Here is a 22,450-nt window from a genome sequence, read left to right as displayed (position 1 = left end):
AAAGAACGTTTCAAATAACATCAATGCTTTGTAGAGAATAAAAGAAGATGAGAAGATACTGATGGGAAGTTATTTGAGATTGAATGATCTGGAAGGGCCTCTCCAAGGTAAGTTAGATCAAGACACAAATAAAGAATGGCCATAGATGCAAAATCCTGAAGAAAAAGAATACCAGATAGAGAAAATGGCCGTGCAGAAATGGCTTACTATTAGACAAATAACAAGACGGCCATAGTAGCTGGCTATTAGCAGGTAATCACATCACATAAGGTCTTGTAGGCCAGGGTGCAGAATTTGGATTTGAACTGGGAAGCCACTGATGGGTGGCTTCAGTGGGACAGTAACATCACCTGACTGTGTTTCACAAAGATCTAGGAGCTGGCGAAAAAGCAAAATGCCTTCAGACACAGAAGCAATGAGAAACTAGTAAAAGGAAACTAAATTACACCATGAATAGAGATGCTAATGTGATCACTCTATGATGAATTATCACACCCAAAGAGGAAACAAGAATATATTATCTGCAATAAATATGGCCTCTAAAATCAAGTGATACTTTAATACAATCAGTTAACTGTTGAGTGTATTCTCCCCCTCTACAAAAGGTGTTCGAAGTTTCTCAGACATGAAATGAGGCTGAAGAAACGAGCTGATACACCAAAACTATTTGTACCTGGCTGCTTAGCCAACGAAGGGGGTTCTATGGTACAGAAGAAAACAGGTTCTGGAATCTCCACCCCGGCCAGTAAAAGCCTCTTGGCTTCATTGTTCTGTCTATGCTTTTTTCCTCCTCCTGTTTCGGCGCGACGAGCTGCAGCTAACGCGCTGGACTTGGATGAGGCGATGGTGTCTCCAGTGGCAGTCTGTAAGCAAACATGGCACCTTGAAACAAGACTGGCTCAGTGAGCACTCAGCTTCCGCCAAGAGTCACGAGATACCAAAACTTCCAATGTGATACTTTCATCAGAACTTAAGACAGACAAATTCATAAAGCTCACTGCAATTTTGTGTACGTAAAGCTAATTTAACTTGTGTAAGAATTCTAAAATACTGCTATAATAAATCTAACAATAAAACACATACACATTCTCTCTCTCTCTCTCTCTCTCTCTCTCACACACACACACACACACACACACACACACACACTACACATCCAAATTCATTCGGTAAAACAAATGTACCTTCCCAAATTTTCAATCATGTGAAAACAGGTTTTAGTAGAAGTTCATTATAGAGTTTTACCACCAGGAAAAATGTCTCTGTTTTACAGAAAATCCTCTACTAACTAAAATAAGCAATTAACCAGATTTCTCTAGACCATGCAGAACTGATAGCATCCTTATATACTCATTTTGTAAAACTGTCATTTCACTTTTAAACTTTAATTTTACAACATTCTGTGCCAGTTTCCTTCTCTGTAAAGTTATTCCTACTGAAGCAATAGTAGCAAATATGTACATGGAGTTCCTGCCTTTGGGTGGACAGAGGACATTTGAAGGCTAGAAGTCCAATATGTGTACTGTAGAAATTTGATACTAAAGGATCTTGAATCTTGCAATTAACCATAAGGAGGTTAAAAAATGTTCAAAGTAACCATGGCTATCCTAAATGCCAAATATACCAAAGTTTAATGAGAAAATGTATCCAATTTAATCCATATATAAGTGAAATGTCCTTACCTTTAACCTACCAAAAACATACACAACGTCAACTATTTTCATCCATTCATCTGACAAGTCACAGACTGCCTATCATGTGTGATGCACTGATCGAGAGACTAAGGACAGAGAATGAAGGAAACCCAAATCCTTTTCCTCATGGAGCCTCCATTGGCAATTTATCTTCAGTTATTACCTGGATCTATTACAAGGTTAGATTAAATTGTCAGCAATGATCAAGAAAAATACCCACTGGGAATAACAAAATATTTATGAAACTTAAAACACAGGTATGTCTATAAATAGTGTACTTTTAGTTGGATTTGAATTTTACATGAATATAATCCACACTGTTTATAGACTTCTATAATTTTCTTTCTTCCTATTCTGAGATTCAATCATGTTGATGAATATGCTACAATATTCATTATCCCACTATCAATAGCTATCTGGATTGTTTGTAGGTTTTTGTTACTGCAAAATACCTGGTTTTTAAATTAAACATTTAAGCTAGTAGTTCCTAGAGAAACCATCTGGCCGCTTACGTGTTTAAGGCCAACAGTCAAAGCAATGTTACCAGCAGTCAGGGAAGGGATTTCTATATGTTGGTCAGCAAATGGCAAAAGAAGACGACTTATTCTTTCCCTGTAAAAAACATGATTTATTTTCAGTAAAAGAATTTTTAAAGCAATGACTGCAATTTTAGAAAATAACCTAAGCTTCTGGAGCGCCTGCGGGGCTCAGCTGGTTAAGCATTAAACTCTTGACTTTGGCTCAGGTCATGATTTCACTGTTCATGAGTTCAAGCCCTGCATCAGGCTCTGTATGTGTGCAGCATGCTTAGGATTTTCTCTCCCTCTCTCTGCCCCTCCCCCACTTACTCTCACTCACTCTCAAATAAACAAACATTAAAAAGAAAAAAAGGGAACAGAACCTATAAGCTGTACTTACGTGCAGTCTCCATTAATATTATAGATGGCCAACTGGGGTTTTATCATGCCTGAGTAAATGCGCATAAACACCAGTGGTCCTCGCTGCTTGTCATGAAGAACTTTAAATGCCAGTGCACATAAGTCACCCTTATACCATGGCCTACAAAATTGAGACATTCCAGAAAGGCCTTTAAAATACACTTCCCAAAAAATAAATAAATAAATAAATAAATAAATAAATAAATAAAATACACTTCCCATATCTATGCAGATCAAATCAGAATCATTACGCCAACTTAATGTCTTCCCTCATGTATTCTAGTTTAGCTATTCAGGCTGATTAAATAATGTCAGTACTAACTACCTCTCTTCCATGAAACTAAATTATTTAATGGAGATGTTGCCATTAACTGCTCACAATTAAAAATAATGGATTCTCTCCCAAATATTACTTCTACTCACAAATAATTCCAATGCCTAGAGTTCAATCTTCAAAAAATACACCTACAAACATCATGCCACTTCTCACAAAAGCCTGCAGAGGGTAAATGTACAGGTGCTTTCCAACTACTACTTTCATTCTGTCCTCCCACTTTCTCTCTAGCTGCATAACCACAGAAATCTACAATATAAACATCAACTTGTTTACACAGACAACATTCTTGCAGATTGACGTCCTTAACTGGTGTGCACTGATATGTTTCAGAAAGCCTGAATCCCTCTAGAATTGCCAAATTTTGTACATAGGTACATTTTTCTGAGGAAAAGCTCCATGTTCTCATTAGTTTCAAGGGAGCCATGACTCAAAGTAGGTGAGACACTTCTGTTATAAAACTTCTCCATCTTATCCCTAATCCCCTCCAATTTTTAACTTTAGCAAATACATATAAAGAGTTTACCATATATTAAGTAGGCACTATTCCATTTGTTTTACAAATACTAACTCATTTGATTCCTGTAACAATCCAATAGGTTATGTCCTATTCTCTGTATTTTATAGGTAGACGGTCAAACAGCTTGGAAGAACTGTGATTTAAATCCAGGGAGTACACAGTCCATGCCCATAATCACTGTACCATTAATGCCTCTCCAAATGAGAGATATAAAGAGTGATTAGGGGCACCTGGGTGGCTCAGTCGGTTAAGCATCTGACTTCAGCTTAGGTCATGATCTCAAAGTTCGTGGGTTCGAGCCCCGTGTCGGGCTCTGTGCTGACAGCCAGCTCAGAGCCTGGAGCCTGTTTCAGATTCTGTGTCTCCCTCTCTCTCTGACCCTCCCCAGCTCACACTGTCTCTCTCCCTCTCAGAAATAAATAAAACATTAAAAAAAAAAAAAAAAAAGAGTGATTAATGTCCTAGTTAAAGGATTAAGCAAAGTCCATTCCTGCCTGCCATTTTGCACAATGCTCACTCGGATTTTAGAGGATTTATTACTAAGTACAAAGCTGTTAGTGACAACAGAAGTAAAACCAGGCCCTTAAGCTACAAAATATTTTGAGCTTTTTAAAAATCTTGAAATCTAGTATAAATTTATCTACAGAGTTATTTATCAAACTCCACTCTACTGTTTTTTTTTTTTAACTGACAGCCACACATTCCAGCTCCATTTGTAAATATAGCAAGCAGGCTACATGACATGAGAACAAATGTCCCTTTCAAGTAAACATTTATGTAGCTCTGCATTATTTATAATGATATTCTTCACCAATGTTATTCAAAACTGGTGCTTCAACTACTTTTTGTGACATGAGACCTATCAGCCTAGTTTTGCGAGGCTATACGATTTCATTCATGCCCCTGCATACTCACAGAAATTCGTAGCTGCGCTCTTCAGGTGAAGGCAGGTACATAGTAACAGCATCTAACAAGGGCTGGACACCTTTGTTTTTTAGGGCACTTCCACAAAGCACAGGCACTGCTGCCCGAGCCAGGGTTACTCTATGTACCGCAGTCTGTAGCTATAAAACAGGGACAGAAGTACTGTATTCTGTGTGCAGTAGACTGGCTTCAACTAAAGTATCTAAGAATTAGATGCCTGGCCAACCAACCATGTGAAACAGAACTACTCAGCACACTTCCATCATTCTTTATGGCCTTATTCTTCTGTATTTGTCTTTATAATATTAATCACGATTTGGCATATTGGATATATATTTACTGGTTTATTGTCTGTCTCCTTATCCACTAGAATATAAAATCCATATGAACATTATAATAAGTCCTGTAAAAACACTGCTAAATCTCCAGAAACTACACAAGTACTTAAAATAAGCAGGTGTTTAAAAATATTTCTTGAATAAATGAATTAAACATACTTCTGATTTAACCTTGACAGTCTAATAGAGGACCTGTACAGAAATTAAGACCATATATATGAATTACAATTTCTTCAAAGGAATTAGACCCACATTAAATCAAATCCAGGGGCACCTGGGTGGCTCAGTCAGTGACACGTCTGACTCTTGATTTCAGCTCAGGTCATAATCCCATGGTTTGTAAGGTTAAGCCCTGCATCGCACTCTGTGCTGACAGTATGGAGCCTGCTTGGGATTCTCTCTCTCTCCTTCTCTCTTTGTTCTTCCCCCACTTGTGGTTTCTCTCTCTCTCTCAAAATAAATAACTAAGCCTAAAAAAATCAAATTCAAAGAAAAATGAGAACTCAAAGTAGAAATCAAATTTGAAAGACCTCAAAAACCAAGGAAAGTGTGGGTGTGCTTGCAAGCTACTGGTAGGAGGAATATTATATCAATTCCACGTTATATCATAAGCTCTTTGAAAACAGAAATCATGGTGTGTGACTACAGGGCATAACAAATATCATATCTCAGGGATCAAATATTAAACAATAAAATATTTCAATCATTATGGCATTTCATTCAAAAGAAAAGTACTTTTTTCCATTTCTAACTTCAAAGGTCTCAAAATTAATCTTGAGACTTGTGTTTTTCTTTAATTCTTTTAGTGAAAAATAACTAAGTATATTTGCTGGGCTCAGTCTGGGCCCCATTATATATGTGTGCATGTGTGTGTGTGAGTGAGTGAGTGAGTGAGTGAGTGAGTGTGTGTGTGTGTGTGTGTGTGTGTGTGTGTGTGTATACATACACATAACCCTCTAAAATACTTGGGAGGTGCCTGGCTGGCTCAGTTGGTGGAGCATGCAACTCTTGACGTTGGGTTCGTGAGTTCAAGCTCTGTGTTGGACACAGAGTTGACTTACAAACAAACAAAAAAACTTTACTTGGTAACTCTTGTTTCATAAAGAAAATTAAAGACTGTCTGCTAAATTCACAGGGGAAGGTCCCTAGATGAAAATAACACAAATGCCTTGAAGAAATCTGTCCTAATTCAATTATTACTACTGTTTTACATGACTATTCTCTGGTTTAATGTATTTCAAAAGGAAACAAAAAAAGAAAAAGACCTGTAATGAGCTTCCAGTAAGAATTAAAACATTTTCAGAAAATAAAAATTGATGAGAAAAATCACTGCAGTAGTCTACAAAACCAGTAAATTTTCAATATAAAATTTCTACCTGTAATTTCCCTAAACCTACCTAAGAAATGACCACAATGAATGTGCTGCAAAGAAACGAGTAACTTGTGCCTGACTCGACAGCAGTAAAAAAAGATTCAAATTCTGATTTTGTAAAGCATATCTGCAACGAGTAAATCACTACCATTATTTAAGTACTTGTATTAATAGTGACTTTATCTTAACGTTCTCGTAATTAAGTCAGCATTTTCTAATGTTATGCAAAGTTGAAAAAAAGTAAACACTTGAAACAGAAATCAAACCACACCCAATTAGTAAAATTTCATCAGAGCAAATGAATAATAAAACTTACCTTTTCAGCTGGTAGCAAATCAAAATTTTCACTGAATTCTCCTAAAACCAAGTCAGCAAATTCATCATCCAAATCTGCAACCTACAAAGAAAGGTTTTAGTTCTATAACTTGCTTTTATTGTCACAACTATTAAGTCCAAATAAATGTACATGATCCAAATATTTCAAGAAAGCTACATGATTTACCTTATCCAGGCCATGGACCTCCAAAACATCTCAAGAGATAAAGGGTGTTTCTTTCACATAGGAAAGGAGATTGAAAATTGAAGATATGCTATTTTAACTTCCCTATATACATGAGAAGCAAGAGCCAGATAAAGTATCTCAATAAAATGCTATCCACTCAGAGTGCTCTGAAGAAATAAAGTATACAATTTACAGTGATAATATATATAATCATAAGAATATAATAAATTTAGAGGTCTTAATTAGTTCATTAAAAAGTTTCATCTAGGGATACCTGGGTGGCTCAGTGGACTAAGCATCTGACTTCAGCTCAGTTCATGATCTCATGGTTGGTGAGCTGAGCCCCCACATCAGGCTCTCTGCTGCCAGCACAGAGCCCACTTCATAGCCTCTGTCCACCCCTCCCCTGTTCTTGTGCACATGCTCTCTCTCCCAAAAATAAGTAAAACATTAAAAAAAGGTTCACTTGGTATTCTTTTAACATTATGAATATTCACCAGATGTGATAAGAGAATTCAACTAAAATAACTCATCTTATTCTAATCCCACACTGCAGGAACAGATTTAAGATGAGGGTCACAAGCATAGTTTCAGCACTAAAAATGCAATTATCTAATTCATGTTCTTTTCTTAATCATCTGCCTGTATGAAATACAATTAAGCTGACAATAAATTTAATAAAGGTTTCAAAAGTTTATAATAGTACAAAGGAGCAAAACATTCAAACTTGGTGAGAAAAACACACTTTGAACAGCTAACTATTGTAGAAACATACCTAACCATTCTCCTGGGGAATAAAGAACATATATGATAGACAAGCACTGCTTCTGGAGTTAAACTGCCTTGAAATGGCTCTACTACTTACTGACTTACTCAAAAACTTAGATCAAGTTACATTACCTCTCTCTCTCTCTTTTAAGTTTATTTTGAGAGAGAGAGAGAGAAAGCATGAGCAGGGGAGGGGCAGAGAGAGAATCCCAGGCAAGCTCCATGCTGTCAGTGCAAACCCGATGCAGGGCTCAATTCCATGAACCAAAAAGAAGATCATGACCTGCGCCAAAACGAGTCAGATATTCAACTGATTGAGCCACCCAGAGACCCCTACATTACCTCTCTTTACCTTGGTTAATCATGGAGATAATACCAGGACCTACTTCACAGGGCGAGGATTAAATAACCAATTCAAATCATGCTTCCAGAACATACAGTAAGAATATAGTAAGTGTAATTTATTATCACTATTTACCTTTAGAACACAGGAAATTGATTTTAGTCCACACTAATCTTACTCTCCAAAAAAATTTAATTGTGATAAAATGTAACATAACATAAAATTTACCATCTTAACTGTTTCTAACTGAACAGCTGAGTAATGTTAAGTATATTCACATTGTTGTAAAACTACTATCCAAAACTTTCTCAATCTTGCAAAACCAAAATTCTATACCATGAAGCAACTCTTCCTCATTCTCCTCTCCCCTATCCCCTGGCAACTACAATTCTACTTTGTCTCTCCAAATTTGACTATTCTAAATACCCCATGTAAGTGGCAGCATTATGGTATTTGTCTTGTCTTCTGGACTAGCTTATTTCAATGAGCATAATGTCCCCGAGATTCATCCATATTGTAGCAAGTGTCAGAATGTCTTTCCTTTTTAAGGCTGAATAATAATATATCATTGTATATTTATACCACATTTTATCTACTCATCTTGTTGATGAACACTTGGGTTGCTCCCACGATCTGGCCATTAGGAATGATGGTGCTATGAACAAAGAAATGTAAATATCTGTTCGAGATCCTGCTATCACTTTTTTTGGGTATACATCCAGAAGCAGAAATGCTAGGACTATTTGGTAATTCTATTTTCAATCTTCTGAGGAACCACCATACTATTTTCTACAGTGGTCGCATCATTTTCATTCCTACCAACAGCACACAAAGGCTGCAGTTTCTCCATATTTTGCCAACACTTATTTTCTGGTTGGGGGGTTTTGTGGGGCTTTTTTGATTGTTCCTATCCTAACAGGTGTGATGTGGTCTCAATCTCTAATTCTATAAATACATACATACTCCTTGTAATTAGCAATTTATTATCATCTACAGAGAGTCTCCAATCTTATTTTCATTACATATTATCATGTCCTAAGACATGCATTAGACATGCATAAGATAAAACAAAATCTCAGAGAAGAACTAATTATGCAACCAATCACTGATTAATAAATGTCTATTTTGGACACATGGGAGGCTCAGTTGGGTAAGCGTCCAACTGTTGATTTTGGCTCAGGTCAAAATCCATGTCAGGCTGTGCTGACAGTGCAGAGCCTGCTTTGGATTCTCTGTCCGACATTCTCTCAAAATAAACAAACTTTAAAATAAATAAATAGGTAAGTAAATAAGTAAATGTCAATTCTACTTTCATCTGTTTATGGCTCCCCAAATTAGAGAAGCAAGAAAGTGGGTAAGAGCTCCAGCTCTCAATGGAGACAGACCTAGGTTCCGGTTCCAGCTCTGCTCCTTATTAGCTGTAGGACAACTTAGGTAAGGAGTCTAAGCTTCTGTTTCCCCACCAGTGAAACAAGGATAATATAGGCTGCTATGAGGATTAAACATACGTAAAGCACTTAAGTTAGTTGACAGTACGCCGTCAGTAACAGTTACCCAATAACAAAAATAACAATGATCATTATTCTGCTAATAATAAAGTATATTTTATATACTTTACATATAATATACAGTAGATATTACTATATATTATAAAGAAAAATAATTACTTCAATAACAACCTGATACAAAGACTAATGAAAATAATTAATGATGACAGGATCTACTTTGACCAGTTTAATTCAGAAGTAAAAATATCAAAGGGTTCAGACTCAAATGTTCTTTACTGCCATAAGATTCAGAGAGTTTATTTAAGGCAGCTTTCATTTATTATATACCAACAATACCATATAAATATTAGCAATCTTACTATTTTCTATTATAATTTTGAGGGTGAAGTCCAGAGTTTTAATTTTATTAACTATAAAATTAATGGTTTTAAAAATTTCTAAGTTAATGTGACATTTGATGAAATAAAAGATGAACACACTCTGAGCTATTCCTAGGTTTAACCCTAAGCAAATTCTCACAAGTGTGTACAAGGAGATACATACAAAGATGTTCATAGCAACACTGTTTCTAACAGCAAGAGAGACAACATAACCTCAAAGTCTACCAACAAAAGAACAGACAATAAATTGTGGTATCATCATATTGGAACATGACAGAAGATTGAAAATGAAGCATAACCACACATAACAACAAGGATGAATCTGCAACATACTGTTATAAAATACAGTATCATTCCATTTATGTAAAGTTCAAAACCATGGAAAACTAAGTCCTTCATGAATATATTCATTCATAGCGAACTATAAAACAAAGCAAATGAGGGGCGCCTGGGTGGCTTAGTCGGTGAAGCGTCCGACTTTCGCTTGGGTCATGATCTCGCGGTTCGTGGGTTCGAGCCCCGCGTCGGGCTCTGTGCTGACTGCCAGCTCAGAGCCTGGAGCCTGTTTCAGTCTGTGACTCCCTCTCTCTCTGACCCTCCCCTGCTCACACTCTCTCTCTCTCTCCCCTAGAAATAAATAAAAAATATTAAAAAAAAAAAAAAAAAAAAAAAAAAAAAAAAAAAAAAAAAAAAAAAAAAAAAAAAAAAAAAAAAAAAAAAACAAAGCAAATGAAAGAAGGTTACAGTCTAGATAGTAGTGGGGGAGGGGCGCCTGGGTGGCTCAGTCGGTTAAGCGTCCGACTTCAGCTCAGGTCATGATCTCATGGTTTGTGGGTTCGAGCCCCGCGTTGGGCTCTGTGCTAACAGCTAGCTCAGAGACTACAGCCTGTCTTCAGATTCTGTATCTCCCTCTCGCTCTGCCCTTCCCCTGCTCATGATGTCTCTCTCTCTCCTCAGAAATAAATATAAATTTAAAAAAAATTAAAAGAGTGGTGGGGGGAGGAAATGATTAGTGGAAATGATTAGAGAGAGAAATAAACAGAAGTGGCACACAATGATTCAAGGGTATTGCTAATATTCTGTTTCACAAGCTGGGTGGGGTTGTGGAAACATCGGTATCCACTCTGTTCTTTGCTACACTTTATATATACATAAAATATATATGTACTTTATAAATTTCACAACATACAAAATATTTTTAAAGTTTTAAAACATGCAAATGTAAACTCCAAGTATTTATTTTACCTGTTCAATTAAGGCATTCCTTGCTTCAGTTGTCTCCTTAAACAATTCAGGATCACTCACTTCCAAAAGGGGTATCCTCACAAAGTCTTTTCCATCATCTGAAGTAGGGTTCCAAAGAAGTTTTTCTTTACTCACTACATCCACAACTCCTTTGAAAGCTTTGCCTTCACCAAGTGGTAACTGCAAATCAGAGTGAGATTAACTTTGCTAAATGATCACTCAATTAGAACTGCATTGATGATAAAATGTTATCTTTCCCAACTTTCCCCCAAATGGCTATTAACATTATTATCTTAATCTATATCTATTTTTATTTACATGCCAACTTTCTTTTAAAAAGACTTGAGAGTTTCAGAAATATCTAAGTCACGATAAAATGATGAGGAAATCTACAGCTGTTACTGTTAATAAACCAAATATTAACCAACCTGTAAAAGTAAGGGCTTTGCCTTCAACTTCTCTCTGATGCTTTGAACCGCATATTTAAAACTGCAGGAAGTAAAACAACTGTAATTAAAAATGTTAAGATTTTTGGGCCGCCTGGGTGGCTCAGTCAGTTAAGCATCTGACTCCTGTCAGGTCATGATCTTAGGACCCCACGTTGGGCTCTATGCTGACAGTGTGGAGCCTGCTTAGGATTCTCTCTCTGCCCCTCTCCTGATCGCTTACTCCCTCTCTCTCTCTCAAAAATAAACAAACTTTAAAAATATTAAAATTCTTTTTTTAAATGTGTATTTATTTATTGTCAGAGAGAGAAAGAGATCCCAAGCAAGCTCCGTGCTGTCAGTAGGAGCTCCATGCAGGCTTCATCTCATGAACTGTGAGATCATGGGGCGCCTGGGTGGCTCAGTAGGTTAAACGTCTGACTTCAGCTCAGCTCATGATCTCACGGTTTGTAGGTTTGAGCCCCATGTCAGGCTCTGTGCTGACAGCTAGCTCAGAGCCTGGAGCCTGTTTCAGATTCTGTGTCTCCCTCTCTCTCTGACCCTCCCCTGCTCACGTTGTCTCTCTCCCTCTCAGAAATAAATAAAAACATTAAAAAAAATTTTTTTAAATGAACTGTGAGATCATGACCTGAGCAGAAATCAAGAGTCACCCAGGCACCCCTTAAATGTTAAGATTCTTAAAACAGATTTAAGAATGTTCTCCAAAATCACAACTGTTTTCACTGTCCCTATTGTTCACCATTTACCAGTCTTCCATACGACAATATCTTGAATAAACTTTCAATGTCAATTTCAAATAATAGTGCTTGAGTATCCACCATAATCCTGCCACAGAGGTATCTAGGGTGCTGTCATAATAAGCTTCACTTATTATAGTTTGAAACGAAGATTTAAATAAATTGATTGAGGTCACCAATGATAAAGTTCAGTTATGACATTCAAATGCATGATTTGTAATTATAAGTCAAGGACTCTTTCCTCTAACTACATGTGCTATCATACAGAGCTACCACCTTTCTTCCAAAAGCCAGGCTAATTTTTCTATACCTTTCCCTTAGGCATTCTTAGTATCATGTTATCAGTTTAGAAATAGGACAGAGAATTACGAAAACACAAATCATACTGTGTGGTTTGAGGAGAGGGATAGTTTATGTTTTGTATTTGCCACTCTCACACATTGACCAGGATCTCTCCTTATCACGTTTCTACCTGCTTTGAAACTCTTTTTTTAATGGGACCAAATGGAGATTCCATGGAATATTTATACTCTAGAGGGAAGAGTATAAATATTTATAAATTTAAGTTAGAGTCCATTAAAAGCTAAAATTGTATTCCTACCTTTTTTTTAATGTTTATTTTTGAGAGAGAGAGAGAGAGAAACGGCATGAGCAGGGGAGGGGCAGAAAGAGAGGGAGACACAGAATCCAAAGCAGGCTCCAGGCTCTGAGTTGTCAGCACAGAGCTCAATGTGGGGCTTGAACTCACAAACCATAAAATCATGACCTGAGCCGAAGTTGGATGCTTAACCAACTGAGCCACCCAGACACCCCTGTATTCCTACTTTTAATTTAAAAAAAAAAACAAAAAAAACAAAAAAAAAACCTTGAAATACCTTGCTCCAGTTTTGTCCATTTTGTTTAAAAAACAGATTCGAGGTATCTCGTGTTTATCAGCTTGCCTCCATACTGTGAGAGTCTGGGCCTAGAGCAAAGAAAAAGGGAAAACAAACACATCTTGGGCAAAAATAACTCTACTACGCAAGGAACAAACAGATGTAAGAATCGACTGTAACATGGAATTGGGCCCTGTTCCAACAAAGAAGTAGTGCCGCTGCACTTGTACCTGCAGAGTCACTCTGCTAGCAGGGTAACAGAGCAAAGGACGGATGAAGTGTGATGGAAGTGTGCTTTTCAAACTGAGAACACTCACTCCTCTGGGTGACCTGGGTTGCCACACGAGGAGAACAAACACCTGGAAGGTACTAAGAGTCACGGAAAGAGGACTTAATCAAGAACTAGATGTCATTTTTGTCTGGCTTCACCTAACCTAGTACAAGTCACATCATACTGAACTCAACTGCATGCTGACCTGTGAAATATGGACTTTTGCCTTAATTCTTTTGTTGTTGTAAAAAGAATAGGACTGTACTATAAAAATGACTGTTACAAAAATATGTACTTTCACTCCTTAAACCAACATTGCACTATGTATTAAGTAAAATTTAAATAAAAAATGTTAAAAGTATATGTATCTTTATCATCAATGTTTGAATGTGGAGTTAAACTGAAGAGTAAGGGAGAAAAAAGCCAATAACTATTTCTAAGTAGCAATTCTCACATGTTTTTAAAAATTATTTTGAGAGCGAGTGAGCAAGAGAGAGAGTGAGAGAAAGCATGCATGCACACATGGGAGGAAACACAGAGAGAAAGAGAGAAAGAAAAGGAGAGAGAGAAAGAGAGAGAGAGAAAGAGAGAGAGAGACAGACACTGACTCCCAGGCAGGCTCCATGTTGTGAAAGCAGAGCCCCAACAAGGGGCACAATCCACAGAGACCACGAGATCATGACCTGAAGTGAAATAAAGAATTGGATACTTACATTAAAAAAAAAAAAATTTTTTTTAAAGGGGGGCAGCGCCTGGGTGGCTCAGTCGGTTGGGCGGCTGACTTCGGCTCAGGTCATGATCTTGCAGTTCGTGGGTTCGAGCCCTGCATTGGGCTCTGTGTTGACAGCTAGCTCAGAGCCTAGAACCTGTTTTGGATTCTGTGTCTCCCACTCTCTCTGACCCTCCCCTTCTCACACTGTGTCTCTCTTTCTCAGAATTAAATAAAAAATGTTAAAAAAAATTTTTAAAAAGAGTCAGATGCTTAACCACGAGTCACCCAGGTGCCCCCTCATATGCTTTTCTTTATGTTATTTTTTTAATTGTTATTTTTTTAAATGTTTTATTTATTTCTGACAGAGAGGCAGCGTGAGCAGGGGAGGGTCAGAGAGAGAGGGAGACACAGCATCTGAAGCAGCCTCCAGTCTCTGAGCTAGCTGTCAGCACAGAGTCCGACACAGGCCTCGAACCTACGAACCGTGAGATCATGACCCGAGCCAAAGTCGGACGTTTAACCGGCTGAGCCACCCAGGCGTCCCCCTCTAATGCTTTTCTACTTGACTGCTTTTAATTCTAATTTTTATACATATTAAATATAAATAGTTTGAGTCTGTTTTAATATCTCTGCCTAGTAGAGTCTCAAAGCCCTGGAGCAGAGCATAAATAGCCTAATGTGCTAACATTACCTGATACAGAAACCACTTTTTATAATTTGGTTAAGTAAAATTTAAATAGAATAAAAAACACTCATCTTAAGTGTATAGTGAGTTCTGATAAACATATATACGTGTGGAGCTACTATTCCAATGAAGACATAGAACCTAAGAAAGTTTTCTTACGTCTCACCCCCATAAACAACCTGTCCTCATATTTGTCACCACTGATTCATTCTTTTTGAATCTCATATAAATAACACGGCTTCTTTTAGTAACAAAGTTTCTGACACTCACTCACGTTGTTAGGTATGCTGGTTGCTTTGTCTGTTTTTGTATAAATGTGCCAGCGTGTTTGCCCACCTGCGGACGAGCACTCAGACTATTTCTAGTTTAGGGCTATTATGAATTTAGCTGCTATACATATTGTGAAGAAGTCCTAAGGGGACAAATATTCTCATTCCCTTAGATAAAGATATGGGAGTAGAAGTGCTGGGTGAGAGGACATGTGCATATTTCACCTTATGAGAAACTGCCAAATAGTCTTCCAAAGTGTAATATTTTACAGTCCCACCAACAGGATATAAGACTTCCACTTGTTCCACATCCTCAGCCATTATTTGCCACTATTTTTTCAACTTTAGCCATTCTTGTGGGTTTTTCACAAGAATGTTTTTCATTATAATTTTAATTTACATTTCTCTCATAATTAATGAGACTGAGCATCTTTTCATGTGCTCACTGGGCCACTCACATCTCTAGTGAAAAATCCACTCAAGTTTTTTATCCATTTTTTAAATTGAGTTGTTAGTTTTTATTACTGATTTGTAGTTCTTCATATACTCTGGATACAAGTACTTGATCACACCCATGTACTATGAAAATTACAGTACATACTTCCTAAAACAGTATTTCCCTACATAATCAATCGTGTTATCTATCACATTCTGGAAATTTAACATTCCTATAATATTTTATATCTAACTTGAGAAATTTTCTCATAGCCTACAGCTTCCCTTTTTATTTGTTTTTAGCTTTAATGAGAAGATATAATTTTGTTAAGATCCAATGAATCAACTTTTCTTCTTTTAGTATGCTTTGTATCCTAAGAAATTGTTACCTACCCTCAAGGTAACTAATTTCTGTGTGTGAGGTGGTGGTTGGGGGCATAGTATAAATTTTCCAAGAAAACATATTATAAAATATATAAAAACTTCCATTATCCTACCTGCTAGCTAAAAGTCCATTTATTGTTTCAGGAAATAAGAGGATTCTGTGTCACAAATTCAGAAACTTCCTATTCCAGTATATTTCGATCCTATAAATAATGCCATCTGTCAAATTTACATAAAGAAGTCATAATGACAGAAAAAATGCAACCATTAGGAAATGAAGTGATTTGGAAAGAAATGGAAATTATATATAATCAATGTCAAACCTCAGGGTCAGGCTTTATTTAGATCAAAAAAATATCACTGCCTGTCAGCAGTCCTCAGGTCGGGCTTTCAATAACTGTATTATTCCCCCCCCAAAAACAACTTTTCATTCCAAAAAATCTCAAACCTATAAAAAAAAAAGTGAAAGAACAGTGCAATAAATATTGATGTACACTTCATGTAGATTCACTAAGTATGAACACTTTGCCACACTTGCCTTTTTTTCTTCAAACTATGCACACCTTAGAATGTGTGCACTGGCTATGGGGATGTGCCACTTGGATCTACAACACAGAGCATAATTAAATGATAGATCCAACTGCTATTCATCTTGACTACTACCATGGTCTCTCAAGGGCCAGCTAATGGCCGAGCAGAGAAGAAGTACTAATGTAGGTTAATCCTACAAAACATGTGGGACTTCTCCAACAGGTGACTTTGGCTTGCGGACTCCCCATCAGCTTAGCCAAACCCTTTTTGGAACTGCTGTAGTCTGAGACTCTTCCTACCCAATCCTCCTTCATCCTCTCCTTGACTGACAGATGTCAAATCTGCCCTGTGGTCTGAAATCTCTCTTACACTTCTCTTTTCTCCTTTAATCTTCATAGGCATTTCCCCCAATAAATCTTTCATGTATCTATCCCACCTTGGCATCTACTGCTCAAAGTATCCAAACTAACAACATACATGTATGTGTACATGGGAGGTGAACCACTAGAGCAAGATGCAGATGTCATGACACTTTAATACTAAATACTTCAGCCCATATTTTCTAAAAGTAAGGATATTCTCTTACATAAGCATTTACAAAGATCATATTCAAAAAGAATTTAAGCTGATACAATACTTTATTCTAGTAACATATAGTCTACATTAAAATTTTTCTGATTTTCCTAATAATGATCTTTGTAACTTTTTGTTTTTGAATCCAGGACCCTGCCAAAGATCGTATTACACTTAGTTTTCTTGTTTGTTTAGAATCCTTTTAACTACAGGGGCACCTGGATGGCTCACTTGGTTAAGCGTCCAATTTCAGCTCAGGTCATGATCTCACAGTTCAGGAGTTCAAGTCCCACATTGGACTCTGCTGACAGCTCAAAACCTGCAGCATGCTTTAGATTCTGTGTCTCCCTCTCTCTCTGCCCCTCCCCTGCTTGCACTCTGTCTTCTCTTTCAAAAATAAACATTAAAAAAAACCTTTAAAATATCCATTTGATTGTTTTCTCATGATTAGATTTGGGTCAAACATTCTGCCAGGAATATAACGTAGATAATGTTTTATCCTTCTTAGTGCATCCTATCAGAAAGCCCATGATGCCAATTTGGAAAATGTTAATATTGATCACTTAATTAAGGTATCACTTTTAAATACATATTTTTAAATTTTTTAATGTTTATTTATTTTTGAGAAACAGAGTACAAGTTGGGGAGGAGCAGAGAGAGAGAGGGAGACACAGAGCCCGAAGCAGGCTCCAGGGTCCGAGCTGTCAGCACAGAGCCCGACACAGGGCTCGAACCCACAAACTGTGAGATCATGACCTGAGCCGAAGTCGGTTACTTAACCAACTGAGCCACTCAGGTGCCCCAAGGTATCAGTTTCAGTAATTTTAAGATTAGAAGCAGAGGATTCTATACTCAATAAAAAGCCAATCTTGAAATTATAAGACAAATGGAGATATGCTAAGGAGTACATAACTGACCCCAGTATAATTTATTATAAGTCCACTTTTAAGATTTATTAAAAAAACTTAATAATTGTTGGGACACAATTCTTCATGGGTCTTTCACCTTTCTACATAGTCTGTATGGAGAGGCACTAACTGCCTTTGTTCGGGGCTATGTTTTCAAAGATGTCATTACAGTAAATAGCTTAGAAAGAGAAGTGTCTTCCTCTGTATCAAAAGGCAGGTTTGCTTAAAAGCCTGGAAGATAATCTCTCTCTAGAGCAAACAGCAGGCATGCTTACTGCCCATTATAAAACATGTGCGTTTTCTAAGCACAGGGTTCCACTGCATGTACAACTGTCACTTGACTCCCTTTAGGTCACACTGTGGGAAATGGGGCATGAGGAACTAAGACAAGAAATTACCGACACTCTGACCATTGCTATTTCTGTGACTAATAAAGTCCTTTGTCTCTGACTCAAAAGTCTTATGTTTTCTGCCAGCATGCCATAAAACTGTGGTAGGTTAACTAGTTAAAGAAAGGTACAAGAATATCATGCCCTTCAGTTTTCAACATTAACTTTCCTATTTCCTTCTGAAAAGCAAATACTTTCCTCTTACTACAAAATATGAGATCACATGTAGATCATGTGATTGCAGTATTAAATTCAATTTCTTTTCACCATAATTTGATTAATATGAACTTAATAAATACAGGGCTAAGTAACTAAATCTGATACATTCTACTTTAAAAAAAATCATGCTGTTGTATCTTCACTTTACTTTGGCAATATTTTTTACCTCTACACCAGCCGAGGCATCAAACACAGCTACTGCACCATCCAACACTCTAAGGCAGCGCTCAACCTCCAAGGTAAAGTCCACATGACCTAAGAAAAGGATGGGAAACATAACACTTAATATCTTTTATTTTTTTATGTTTGTTTATTTTTGAGAGAGAGAGAGAGCATGAGTAGGGAAGGGGCTGAAAGAGAGGGAGACACAGAATCCAAAGCAGGCTCCAAGCTCTGAGCTATTAGCACAGAACTTGATATAGGGCTCGAACTTAAGAGACCGGGAGATCATCACCTGCGCTAAAGTTGGACACTCAACAACTGAGCCACCCAGGTGCCCAACACTTAAAATCTTTTAAAAACTGAACAAAAAAACATGATCCAGCAATCCGACTTTGGGGTATATATCCAAAAGAACTGAAAGGAGAGTCTCAAAGACTATCTGCACACCACACTCACAGCAAAACTATTCACAATGGCCAAGAGGTGGAACCCACCCAAATGTCCAATGGATGAATGGTGTATATTTATATACAAATAGGTTTTTGTATATTTTTGTATATTTATATTTATATTGTATATATATTGTATATATATATTATATTGTATATTGTATAAATTTGTATATTTATATACAAATTAGGTTATCTATGTACAATGGTATATCATGCAGCCTTAAAAATAAAGGAAATCCTCTCACATATTACAAGACAAATAAACCTTGAAGATTTCATGCTAAGCAAAATAAGTCAGCCACAAAAGGATAAATACTGTATGATTTTACTTATATGAGGTATCTAAAGTAATCTCCTAGATTAAAAAGTATAACAGTAATTACCAGCGATGGAAACAGATGAAAAAAAAGAGTAGTGGTAAAATGGATATATAGTTTCAATTCTGTAAGACTAAGTACCCCTGGAAATCAGTTTCACAACAACGTAAAATACGCTTATCTACTGAACTATACTCTTAAAAAATGGTTAGGATGGTAAATTTTATGATAGATTTTTGACCATAATTAAAAAGGAAACACAAACATGAATAAAAACCTCAAATGATGCAGCATCTCTGCAATGCTCAAAGAGCACCATACCTGGAGTATCAATTAAATTGATTCTGTACCCTTTCCAATCAAATGTAACAGCAGCAGACTGAATAGTAATGCCTCTTTCTCTCTCTTGAGCCATGAAATCTGTCACTGTGTCTCCATCATCAACATCTGCAAAGGAAAAAGATAACACAGTTAGACTTCATACCAAGTATATTTTATTGGGATAGGATATCTACTTGACAGTTTAATTTGCTTTAAGATTATTTAGGGGATGTCTGGGTGGCTCAGTCAGTTAAGCGGCCAACTTCGGCTCAGGTCATGATCTTATGGTTCATGAATTCGAGCCCTGCGTGGGGCTCTGTGCTGACAACTCAGAGCCTGGAGCCTGTTTCAGATTTTGTGTCTCCTTCTCTCTCTGCCCTTCCCCTGCTCACTCTCTGTCTCTCAAAAATAAACATTACAAAAAAATTTTTTAAAAAGACTCTTTATAAAAATATTTGGTTTAATATCTAGAGGCCTTAATCTTTGTCTACATAAATCCTTGTTCTAGAAAGAGCTTTCCCAGCAAAATTAATAATTTTTCCATAAAAAATAATTTTTCTCTAACAACTAAGATTAAAATCTAAATCTTTTAATTTTTCTAAACTTTGTATTTCTTTCATTTTTTCCCCCTAGTTTAACTTTCATTATCCCTTCTTATGTTCCTCACATCTGATCCCTTGACAAGGAAGAGGGAGGGCAGTGCGATGAAAGAGCATAGACAGATCTAGATTTAAACCCCAACTTTACCATTACTGTTCTATGAACCCGAGCAAGGTACTTAACCTAGTTTGTAAAGCAAGGTTAACAAAGGCCACCTTGCTGGGTTGTTGTAAGAATGAAATGAGACTGTGTAAAGTACCTAGCTCAGTAAATGATAAGTAAATGGTAGCTACATGGAACAAGGTAAAGAAAAAATTCCTCCCAAGTAAAACTGTCCTTTATAAACCCTTATGATTACTAAATTTTCCCCCCAAAAGACACATATGTGTACAAATGAAAAGAGTCTTAGTAGAACTTCTACAGTAAACAGTTATGGATAAAGTTCATCTTGACTACCAATTTATTCTGCATTAAAATTCTTGTATTCTCATTAAGTTTATACAGTAAAAAAAAAAAATGAGCTTGTCATTACCATTCAAAACTCAAAACCACAAGTGATCATTGCCTTATGCTACCACTACATATGTCAGCATCAAACCTCTAAAGTGCTTACCAGTTTCCCCACTGTTTGTGGACGTACAGATGTGTATAAACATATGTATACTTGAGTGCCAACAGAGGGAGAAATAGCAAGAAAAACTTATTTTTCAGGAAACCTAAATATCTATGTTAAAAATGGGTTGCCAATTATTCACAAAACTAATGAAGAAAACAAACATGATTAATGAGACAAAGACCAAATACCTAACCAAAAGCCCTAAGTTTTTATTTGTTTATGTTTTAATGTTTATTTACTTCTGAGAGAAAGAGAGAGAGACAGAGAAGGGACAGGCAAGAGAGGGACAGAGAGAAGGAGATACAGAATCTGAAGCAGGTTCTGGGCACTGAGCTGTCAGCACAGAGCCCAATGTGGGGCTCAAACCCACGGGTCACAAGATCATGACCTGCACTGAAGTCAGACACCTAACTGAGCCACCCAGGTGCCCCAAAAGCTCTAAATTTTTAAAACATTTGTGGAGGGGGTGCAAGATGGCAGAGTAGGAGGACCCTAAGCTCATCCTGTCCTACTTTTACAACTAGGTATCACTCACATCTGAGTCAATAAACTGGATAGCAATCTGAAGACTGGCAAAACAAACTCCACAGCCAAACACAGAGAAGTAGTCAGCACTGGAAGAGTTGGGAAGGGCAGAAAGGCGGCCAGGAGCACTGCGCACAGAGGGAGGAAGCTGTGGTCACAGAGAAGGGAATGCACCAGGGAGTCTACACAGGAAAAAAGAATCCCCCTAACCTCCGGCCTCGAAAACCAGAGGGACTGAATTCCATGACTCTGTATAACTAGGGGACTTGGGAGTCTAGAGCTCTGAAGGTCAGGTGACTCAGCACTGAGCAGCCAGGAGCACACATGATAGCCAGGTCCCTGCTCTTAAAGAGACAATGGCCTGTAGAAGAGTCAGCACAGAAGTGACAGCTTGCACAAAGGGAAGGACATCTATTTATAGATGCTCTGATTTCAGAGCACACTGGGGAACTTCTCTGAGAACAAAGGCACTGGCAGATGCCACTTCCCCCCCCCCCACCTCTCAGCACAGACACCTGCTCCCCAGCAGGTGCTACACACACATCCACGAGGTAGCGCTGGGAGTGCCATGAGCTCTCCTGAGGAATCACCCATTCTAAGTCGGCTGGCCTAGGCCCTGGGCTCAGGACAAATTTTATTAACACCGCATGTGCCCCAACCAATCACTGTCTCTGCATGCTATGGCCCCGTGGCCACCGCACTTCGGCAGATCTGGCCAGGTCTATGCAGATTTTGCTAAAGTTGAATGTGCCAAGCCGCCAGGCAGAGACCCACGCACTCTTTGTCACTACCTCAGCCGTGTGCCTTGTGTCCGGCCACTGACACATGCCACAGCACTGGCCAGCACTGTGATTTGGGGGATTCGGCCGAGGACCAATGACTCAGTGCGAATTTTGGTTAACATTGCTGCCTGGCCCCTGAGCCCTCCTACAGTCTGCCTGGGTCAATACCACAGAGAGCAAGCACAGCCTACACCAGGCAGAGAGTCAGTGCAGAAGCCTGGACTGAAAGAGAAATCACAATAGTAGGACTCAAGCAACACACACAGAAGACTCCCCTGAAGTGTCACATCCTGGAGAACAGGGGACACTGCACTGCAGGGCACTACAGGACCTCTTCATCATACAGCCACTACTTTTAACAGCAGGAGATATAAC

General features: G+C 37.7%; 1 protein-coding gene across 3 annotated transcripts in view; it reads right to left on the bottom strand.

Moving 5' to 3' along the window:
- GFM2 (GTP dependent ribosome recycling factor mitochondrial 2) overlaps positions 1-22,450 on the bottom strand; it is a 64,316-nt gene that overhangs the window by 18,170 nt on the left and 23,696 nt on the right. For all 3 annotated transcript variants that reach the window (XM_039242070.1, XM_039242071.1, XM_039242072.1), the window contains 10 exons: positions 19,553-19,678; positions 18,467-18,555; positions 12,925-13,013; positions 11,295-11,355; positions 10,867-11,046; positions 6,437-6,517; positions 4,402-4,550; positions 2,613-2,753; positions 2,207-2,306; positions 674-863 (listed from right to left, as the gene is read on the bottom strand). In XM_039242070.1, the coding sequence (XP_039098001.1) occupies positions 674-863; positions 2,207-2,306; positions 2,613-2,753; positions 4,402-4,550; positions 6,437-6,517; positions 10,867-11,046; positions 11,295-11,355; positions 12,925-13,013; positions 18,467-18,555; positions 19,553-19,678 (1,206 nt within the window). The remainder of the gene's footprint in view (positions 1-673; positions 864-2,206; positions 2,307-2,612; positions 2,754-4,401; positions 4,551-6,436; positions 6,518-10,866; positions 11,047-11,294; positions 11,356-12,924; positions 13,014-18,466; positions 18,556-19,552; positions 19,679-22,450) is intronic.

Source organism: Hyaena hyaena, unplaced genomic scaffold (assembly GCF_003009895.1).
Source record: "Hyaena hyaena isolate Hyena2069 unplaced genomic scaffold, ASM300989v1 scaffold_205, whole genome shotgun sequence".
NCBI lineage: Eukaryota > Metazoa > Chordata > Mammalia > Carnivora > Hyaenidae > Hyaena > Hyaena hyaena.
This window is presented reverse-complemented; position numbering and strand designations above follow the sequence as displayed.